Source organism: Rhyacophila brunnea, unplaced genomic scaffold (genome assembly GCF_057557595.1).
Source record: "Rhyacophila brunnea isolate RB1 unplaced genomic scaffold, BYU_Rbru_1.0 scaffold_120, whole genome shotgun sequence".
Classification (NCBI taxonomy): domain Eukaryota; kingdom Metazoa; phylum Arthropoda; class Insecta; order Trichoptera; family Rhyacophilidae; genus Rhyacophila; species Rhyacophila brunnea.
Genome location: NW_028232775.1, coordinates 438,188 through 448,714, shown reverse-complemented (window position 1 = coordinate 448,714; position 10,527 = coordinate 438,188). Strand labels below are relative to the sequence as shown.

At 29.7% G+C, this 10,527-nt stretch overlaps 1 protein-coding gene across 1 annotated transcript; it reads right to left on the bottom strand.

Moving 5' to 3' along the window:
- Window positions 1–561: 561 nt before the first annotated feature.
- Window positions 562–8,440, bottom strand: LOC147077598 (uncharacterized). Its single transcript, XM_085940226.1, has 6 exons — window positions 8,426–8,440; window positions 4,234–5,381; window positions 2,915–3,957; window positions 1,784–2,344; window positions 930–1,708; window positions 562–597 (listed from the first exon to the last, which is right to left on the bottom strand). The coding sequence occupies exons 1-6, from the start codon at window positions 8,438–8,440 to the stop codon at window positions 562–564; spliced, it is 3,582 nt and encodes a 1,193-aa protein (XP_085796352.1).
- Between the last annotated feature and the right edge of the window lie 2,087 nt (window positions 8,441–10,527).

The window sequence follows — 10,527 nt, the reverse complement described above, 5'->3', positions numbered from 1 at the left end:
ATACAAATAAATGTCACTTTGAACGATTGAAGTTATTATATATATTATAAACAATGCACTATAAAAATCATAAACATTTATAACGATTAAAGTTATTTATTATAAATAATTCACTATACAAACAATAAACACTTATAAAGATTAAAGTTATTTATTAGAAATAATGCACTATACAAATAAATGTCACTTATAACGATTAAACTTATCATATAGAAATAGTGTATGATACAAAACAATAAACACTTATAACGATCAAAGTTATTAACTAGAAATAATGCACTATACAAATAAATGTCACTTTGAACGATTAAACTTATCATATAGAAATAGTGTACAATACATAACAATAAACACTTATAACGATCAAAGTTATTAACTAGAAATAATGCACTATACAAATAAATGTCACTTTGAACGATTAAACTTATCATATAGAAATAGTGTACAATACATAACAATAAATTGGACCATAAGTTTTAAAACAATTTAAACTTTTATTTTCTTGTATCCCCTTCGTCTTTTTTCTCTTTTTCTTGTTTTTCTTCGCTTGGTGAAACACTTCTAGCTTGTGTTCTTGTTTGGGTGTCTCTGGAATATCTTGGAGAAGAAGGAGACATGGGATTATTTCTTCCAAAGAACCCGCCTCTAAACCTTATACCCGGAGACAAAGGGTTGACATCCCCTGTATTTGAGCCTAGGGAAGAGGCAGATGTAAAGGAGGGTGAAGTTGGTGTATATTTTGGACTAACGCTGGTGTAAGCTGGACTTGTTGGTGAATAAGACTGAAAGGAAGTTGGGGAATAATCAACAGAACTGTGGTTTCTAAAAGAACTACCGGGGATAAAACCAGGAGAAGAGATTTTCATGCTTTGTGTGTATGAAGGAGAGGAAATTTTAGAGTAAGATGGACTATTGCTAATGTTATATACTTTTCCAACTTTTGAGTATCCGGTAATTTCAGGACTCCATCCGCCAGATCCTTCAAATTCGTCGCTTAATGGAGTTCTTACATCAGGGGATCTCATGTCTGTGTATGAGTCATCGATATTTTTAGATTCGAAATCGAATATCTTGTCCACGCCGACTATCTTTATTGCATCTTTGAGCATAGTGGTATCGAGGTATAGTTCTGTCAGACCAGTTCCTACAGGTACGTTTTGGCCTAGAATTATACTTTCTGTTACCTCTTTACAGTAGCTTTTTTCGCCGATGACAGCAGCTTCCATGAGGATTTCTACAGTTTCTTCAAAACTGCACCGCATTAAACTACTTTTCTCGCCTCGATTAACACCATGTCTTGTTATTCCGGTGAGAATCCCCCTTACGGTCATTACGTCAGCAAGAAGACTTAAATGTCGAATATTTACATAGCCTTCGTTTTCGATTACGGATCTTAGTTCTTTGAGTATAACGGCCCGAGCAGCTTCGATTCCTAGTACCTCGAATGTTTCGATGATGTTGTTGGAGTATAGTTGTGATGTGTCAATTATTGGGCATGCGAGTAGATCTCTGAGGTTAACCCCTTCCGTTTGAAGAATAAATTCATTTTTTTCTTCGACTAAGAACACTTTTTTTATATTTTTGTATCCTAATAAAGGAATGGTCATTATTTTGTTGAAAAGATCTATGTTTTCTTCTTCGGTTGTGAAATAACTTCTGATTCTAATTACAAGGTTTATATCGTTTTGATCGCTTGTAATTATAGATAGTTTGCTGCATATTATTTCCGCATCATTTGTAATGTTATCGATTGTATCATTTTCGTTATTTGTTTGATTATTATGATTTTTTGGTGTTTGATCATCGTGTTTTTCTTTTATTTTCATAACTACCTGTTCGATAGTGATGTTTTTAGACACAACTCTATCCCTATCAAGTACAATTCTGATGACATAAAATCCGAGTCTCTGATCCCTTTCCTTTTCAACATCATCTGCCAACTCATAGTGTGTGCTTAAAAAATCGTTATCTTCTTCAATATCCGTCTGATCGTAGACAGGCTCGTATAAAATCTGGGAATAGTCAACGAGGTCTTCAATGCGTGTATACTCGATATTATTCTGGGCAACCTTTGCATCGTTCAATGATTTTCTGTACTCTTCATTCAGTACAATTTTCATAGACGGCGTTTTAAGAGTTTTTGCAATATTTATAATTTCCTTAAGACGAGGTACTCCAAGAGTGACTGTTGATGCAACACCAGCAAAGTGAAATGTATTTAGGGTCATTTGAGTTGCAGGTTCACCAACACTTTGAGCAGCCAGTGTGCCTACCATTTCATTATGAACAGCAAGCGAGGCATGGAGTTTCTCTTTCGTCACATTAAAAATGTATTCGAGTTGATCTATATTTATTTTATTGTAAAGGATATTTACCATAGAAAGTGTATTTTGTATATATTTTAAAAATTGAGAATTGTTGCTATAATGAATTACTTTCTCAGCAATCCATTCTTCAAGTTTGTTTCGTTTGTTATATAGTTCTTTTGGGAGTATATTGCATAAGGTTGATGGATATTTTCTTTTAGCGTTCCAGAAAAGTCTACGCATGTTTACTGGCATGTAATAGGTGTCTATTTTTGATGCTTCCTTCAAGCTATAAAGCTCGTCCTTTAAAATATTTGTAAACTCCATACATGTTTTTTTTACATTTTCTGTAGCGTTATTGAGAAGAAAAACAATTGTGGCTTGAATTAAATCAAAATTTTCAAGATCAAAGCTTGATTTGTTGTATGGATCAGTGCTCACAACAGCTTCCATGTTTGTTACCTTCACTTTAGATTGATTAATATTAAATATATTATTTCCAATTTCAAAACTATTTGATGATTTGAGGCCACTAGTATCATTTCCAAAGCTGTTCGATGATTGTGCTACTAAGTTTTCTGAAGGGATATTCATATGGGCATCGCTACTTTCCTTTTGGTTGTTATCTGTTGATTTAATTTTATTATGTACTTTGAATTGATTTCTTATGATTTCCAAAAGCTCCTTTGGTATTTTTAATTCTGATATATTGCATCTCTCAATACTTTCCCCTTTCAGGCTATCATCACCATAACAAAACTGTGTTAGGCTTCCACCACCGGATCTTACACTTCCATCAAATACAATTTTAAGATCCTCCATTGCCTTTACAAGTCTTCTTTGAATATAACCAGTCTCTGCTGTTTTTACAGCCGTATCAATAAGTCCTTCTCTTCCCCCCATCGCATGAAAATAAAATTCTTCTGGTGTTAGACCTGTAAGATATGAATTGCTTACAAACCCGCGTGACTGTGGACCATAGTCATCTTTCGTAAAATGTGGAAGTGTTCTGTTTCTAAACCCGAAAGGTATTCTCTTACCTTCAACGTTTTGTTGTCCTACACAAGCAGTCATTTGTGATATATTGATAAGGCTACCTTTACTACCCGCCATCACCATTTGTTTAACATTATTACAGTCTCGAAGCTCTTTTTGAGCACATGCACCACTGATATTACGGGCTTTATTAAGGGCAACGTTTATATGGGACTCAAATGTTTCTCTTAATGACATTCCGGGAAGTCTTGTAAGGCTAGTTGGATCCATAATTATGTTATTCACTTCTTGTCTGGCTGTAGCGATGCTTTCGATTATTTCCTTTTCTAAAATCTTTGATGCTATTGTATCTCCAATACCAATACTAAAGCAAGAAATTGTTGTAATATAATTATTAATTATTCTTTGAACAGTGTCAAAAAAGCGTCGGCATATTTCACCACCAAAATCATTAAATATGATATGAATTATTCCACCTTCACATGTTCCTACACTTTTTTTGTCGATTACTCCACTATGAAGATGACCGTCTACTATCAAGACTCTCTTATCATCAGCACTTGTAGTTCGAAAATTTATTGCGGGGAGTGACCAGGAAAATACTTGCTTCCCTGTATACAACGGGATGGGTCTTAATATTGTTGGCGGTGGTAGTGTTTCGGAATTGAAATAAATATAATTAGTTTCTTTATTTTCGTTTGGATTGTGGGTTCCTCTGCTATTTATACCTTTGGCACCGTAAATCGAATGTTCTAGATTTTCCTTTCTTGTAAAATCATCTGAAAAAAGGCTATAGTTTGCATAATCATTATGCAAATCTGCATTAATATCCACATAATTATTCATGGAATTGGGTCTGGAACTTTCCCCTTCTTTATAAGAAGTCGACGCATCAGATTTATCACTATAGATGTTTTTTTCTTTTATAAATTTCCCTATATCAGCGGCATAAAACAACTGCATGGCTTCACGAAGTGTGAGAAAAACACCATCAAGCGTAAGTCTACGAACACCGACTAAAGTATCCTGCACAATACCCATCACAGGTCTATTACTCTGTGGACTAATTATTTGCTTTTCTACACCAGCAAGCAAAGAAAGCTCAGTAACTGTCAATAATGATTGTGGTGCGTGTAGATTCATCTCATCCCCATCAAAATCTGCGTTATACGGGCTTGTGACAGAAAGATTCAGTCGAAAGGTTTTCTTGTCCATAACACGAACACGATGGGCCATCATACTCATTTTATGAAGACTTGGTTGCCGATTAAAAAGAACTACATCACCATCCCTCAGATGCCTCTCAACAATAAAACCAGGTTCGAGCGTGATATCGCTACGATTGAACCTCAAATCAATTCTTTGCCCGTCTGTTCGCACAACATAATTTGCACCGGGATGACAATTAGGCCCCCTATTAATACACTCTTGCATTTCAACTACATTCAAACTATTCACACACTCGTTAAAGGTGTGGATCATCGCTATATTAACAGGAACCCCAACTTCATCTAAACTTATATTTGGATCTGGAGTTATAACTGTACGTGCACTAAAATCAACTCTCTTCCCCATTAGATTGTATCTAAGTCTGCCTTCCTTTCCTTTCAATCTCGCACTAAGACTCTTTAAAGGACGTCCACTCTTCTGTAAAGCCTGTGGTTGACCTGACATATCATTATCCATCAATGTAGCTACATGAAACTGAAGAAGCTGCTCATAGTCACGTAAAATATGAGCCGGCGCCCCCTCATTCTCATACTTTAGAAGATTATTATTCGCCTTGACTATATCTGCATACTTATGGGTTAGATCGTCCTCACCTCGAAGACCATCCATTTGTATAGAAGGTCTACACGAAGGAGGACTAACAAGAAGAGTTGTAATAATCATCCACTCAGGCCGAGACCACTTCTTATCAAAACCAAGAAGGCCTATATCATCATCATCAATCCTCTTCAAAATGTTATGGACTTTCTCTGCACTCAAAACAACCTTTCCATCACCATCTGTTCCCTTCATAAAAGCAAAAAGATTTAAACCTTCTTTTCGTATGACAGGTTGTTTATTTGTACACGCCTCGCACACAAAACGTGATTTGTTTTCAGCCCAAACTTTATTTAATAGATGTCTAAGAATAAAAGGAGACACTCTCTCTTTCTCTTTAGATTCATTTATATTTGTTGTGCTAGTATTAGCAGGCGAACCACAAGAATTAACAACATGATTAAACTGTGAAGAAGACTTATACTCATTATCTACACCTCTCGATAAACGCTGAGAACCATCATGATCGGTTACTTTCGTAACAGACTCTGGTCGTTTACTATCATCAGAAACTTTCTTATTCTTAATAGAAGAACAATAAAAACATATACTCTCAAGAACTTTTTTTATCTTAGTAATATAACCCACATGATAAACCGGCTTACAGAGCTCTATGTGCCCAAAATGTCCTTGGCACTCCATCGTATTATGTCCACACGTAGAACACAATAATGATGGATCAGTAATCCCCATTCGAGGATCTACTAAACCACTATCCTTTGGTACACCACCATCTAGAGTTTCTGGGTGAATTATCTGAAGAACACTATGGTGCTTTATAAGCGTGGGCGAATATATTCCAAACTGGACGGATTTGATTGTCGGGGCCGTGGATTGCGAATTCGACATTTGAGGGTAATGGTTGATTTTATTTTTATTGCAAATGAAACGAAAATATTTAATCGCTAAATTAAAAATGATAAAAAACTTTTAATTCAATTGTTTTAAGAAGATATTTAAACTATAAGTTTTAGAAGAGGCATAGAGAACATGAATATAAAAGGAATAAATAAATTAATTGAAAAAACAGAATTGTTTTAGAAGAGGTATAGAAAAAGATGAATATAAGAGGAATAAATAAATTAATTGAAAAATTAGAATTGTTTTAGAAGAGGTATAGAAAAAGATAAATATAAGAGGAATAAATAAATTAATTGAAAAAACAGAATTGTTTTAGAAGAGGTATAGAAAAAGATAAATATAAGATGAATAAATAAATTAATTGAAAAAACAGAATTATTTTTAAAAAAATATTTAAACTATAAGTTTTAGAAGAGGTATGGAAAATGATGAAAAGTAGAAGAATAAATTAATTGAAGACTTTTAAATTATAATTGTTGATAAATTATATATATTATTGTTGATAAATTATAAAAATTTTAGTTTTGATAAATTATAAAATAAGTAAATGAATAATTATAAAATAATAGTGTTGATGATTACCCAAAACCATTATAAATGTTGGAATATTTGGTTTTGATTTCTGTTATTTAATGACTTACATCAAGTCGAGCTTTATTGGCTTAAAAATCGATACGTCCCAAATTTGGGGCATTATTGTAAGAAACATTGGGTATTCTGTCTTTTTTTTATTGAGTATTACATTCATATTCACCTTTAAATACCAACAAATTCATAAAAATTTACAATCTTTTTTTTTGTCACATCTATGAGTTTAATATCAGCTTCAAACCTAATTATACTCTTAGTATGTATCTACTTCTTAATACCATTGAAAAGCGTTAAATAGAGCACCTTTTCATTTAGTGGAGGTATTACACTCTAAAACTATTACATATGTTCTTAGGATCTGGTTTTTTTAAACTATAAAGCTGACAATGATTGACAAAAATATTTCACATGTTCTATAACAATTTGACTTTACAGTCATAAATAATACCCCTAGTATTTTTTAAGTTTTATTTAAGCATATAACAAAAATATGCTTTTTACATTATCCTCGCATTTTTTGCTACAAATTATATAAGGTCTTCAAAACATTTATCAAGCAATGTTAACATTTCATATGCTGCCAGATGTCAATAATACGTGTTGTGCCACCACTTTCTTTAGTAAACAAACATTTTGAGCATATAAATTAATATTATTCTTGATAAAAATATTTCAAAGTTTGATAAGAAGAACCTAGATTTTAATATAAATCCAATATTTGTTTATTCTTAGCAATTTTTACACTAGAAAATAAAAAAAATTGTATTTGTATGATATTTTACTCTCAGATCTCTTTTTAATAAATTTCTAGCTTAGGATTAATTGATCACAACAAAATATTTGTAAAATATAAACTTGTTCGTTTTATAATAAGGTAATTTACGATTCAGATTTGAATGTAGAGTAATTCTGAATAAAGTAGCAGCAAATCAAAATATAAATATAATTTAGCAGATAATCATTACTGTATGATAGTGAACATTATGGTTAACAGATAGTAGAAGTTTTATATAATTTCTAAAAATTGAAATTTTCGATAACAAAGTAAATTTAAACTCCAAATACATTTCAAAACCAAATTATTTAAGAAATATTAAAATTATAAAAAATATAAGCATTTTACAAATCAGTTTTTTAATCAAGATAGGGTACTTAAAAAATTTTATACAGCACCATATATATAAAATATTAAATTTATTTATTTTCTTAATGTATAGATATTCGTATGCATCTATTATAAAATATGTATCAATATATGTAACATCATGATTCCTATGATTTTATGCTTCACAAATAAACGCCACGTAATGTGATTTAAATAAGTCCCGTAAGATTCAAAAAAATCAACATTTTATGCTCGTTTTTAATTTAAATTACAAAATAAAGAAGAAGTTTTTAAACACACATACATACATATATGTTTTATTTAATAAATGGGAAATAGTATGAAATCTGGAAATATCACCTAATCTACATTCAATAAATCTATCTCATCAAAAATGCAATGCATTTTTATGGGGTTTTTTATTGTTATTTTTTGAATTTTTAATAAAAAAAATTTGACAATAAGTTTAATATTTTGGCTATTATAATACATGCATCTTTAAAATTCTTAATAAATATATGCTTGGAATGATTATTATATTTTCTATCTTTTTATTCATAAGATATATAAAATCATTTTGCGGGGGGACTTAATTCAAATTAGAATATATTATTATTATTTTCATGTAAATGATCTTTCTAAATATCAAAATCATAGATTATTATGTATAAATGCTGCCTTATATCTTGTTAAAAATCATATTTTTATGTTTATTTAGACAGAAGATTATATTTATTACCATGGGTCCCGGCATCTTAGCATGAATGACACAGAATCCTTTTTTTCATTCGGCGATCTTTCGCTTTAACGTCTAAATGGAAATTTAGATTTTTTAGCTGAAAGGTATTGCTGTCTTATACACAAACATATATTACTTAGAGCTAAAATTAAAATTACCATAAATATTGGCATTTGACTATTTATTTTTTGCATACAAAAAATACTTCTTTAATATTATACTGTATGATTTTATATCCCATCATCTTCTCATTTTTTAATGCATTTTATATATGTTTAAGTTTAGAAAAATGGCCGTGGAGTTGACTTTCTTATTGATATTTCTGAATGTAAAAATTCTCGAAACAACAAAAATTTTTAATTTATCCGTAATTTAATAATAATATTTCAACGCTTCTTCAATCTAAATGTATAAACTTTAACATGTAGATCGATCCTATTATTACAAAGAAAAAAGGCTTAAATCGTATTTTCTACTATTCTCGTATATCAAGTTTTAAAAATGACTTTATTTTATAATAAATAATGGTCTTTAAACAATACTTCATCTATTATTTTGGCATAAATTACTATTTGGAATATAACGAGCTCTGGAAATGAATTTTTTAGGTTTTGTAAATTTAAATTTACCAACAGAAAAAAATATATTGATCTATTTATCACCAAACAAGATGAGATATATATAAAACTATGTGTTGGTTTATAAGTTAATAAACACATTTATAGTGAAAAATATATTTTTTATATAATTCAATTAGAACGGTTGTTTTAAAAGCTTTTGAGAAAAATACAAAGAAATTTAGTATGGGTGATATAATTTTAAATAATTCACCCAGAAATCATAGAAAATCAGTTAAAAACAGTAAAATTGCAAATTCAACGCAAAAATACAAACATAATTCAATTTAAAATTTCATATTACTCTTTTTATAAAAACAAAAAAAAATCATACATAACTTTGATTTCTTCACTAAGTATATATTAATGTATAATAGACATTGAAATAGTTTTTATTGATCTTAATATTTGATTATTGAATAATAGAATAAGTTGTGTGTACATAACATATTAATACTTGAAACTAGATAATAAAGATAATTCTTTGTATATTTTGTATTATTTTGCAGACACAGTCTTATAATTTCAATGAAAAAAACTTCAATCACAATATATGTATTTAGTACGATATTTCGACTATCTTGACTAATTCACTTAAATTACAATATTGGATATTGAATTACTTACAATGTCGAAAAAATTTTTTTTGTGAATCTACTATTTTTATAATTTTTAGTTCGTGTAAAAATAAGTAACATATATATAAGCTCATACGAAATTCAATATCACAAAAATGAAAAAACAGTGATGGTGTTCGATTTTTTTTTTATTTGTATATTCATATATCATAATAGTCCTAAATAGAGCATGATTTATAGATAAATAACTTTTATTCCTATTTAAATATAATAATGTAAACAAATGCTAAAATTTATGCACTAAACATGAAAATAACGCAATTATAACTTTTTTTTCAATTTTTGTTTATGATTTATTGGAATATATGTATTTCTCAAAGTGAATTTTGAAATAGGTCGAACTTTAGAAGAGAATGCGAGCCTAAACTAGAAAATTTCTTGTTTTTTGGGTATCCTGCATATAAAAATAGAAGAAAAGTTAAAATATTTTCGAAAAAAACTAACTCAAAAATGTATTTTTTTATAGAACAGACCGTAGCAGATATTTCTTAGAATTCATATTATTTATCTCGTTACGTATTTTTGGTGTTTGTATATATAAAAAACAATTTAATTGATAAAAATTTTGATTACATCATTTTTAGTCTATATTTACCACAAGAAAATACGGTTCAAATGTAACTTAAAATATTACTTCTTTGTATTTACACGGAAAAAACTCAAAGCTGATTATCAAAATAATCTATAAACCATCAACAAAATTATACCAAAGGCACCATAGTTCATAATAAGTTATAATTGTTAGTTTTTTTTATGGCCAAATATATTCTTTTACAAATAAAGAAAACGTTTATAAATGCATTTGATATGTATAATAAAATTCTCTGCTAAAATATGATGTTTTTAA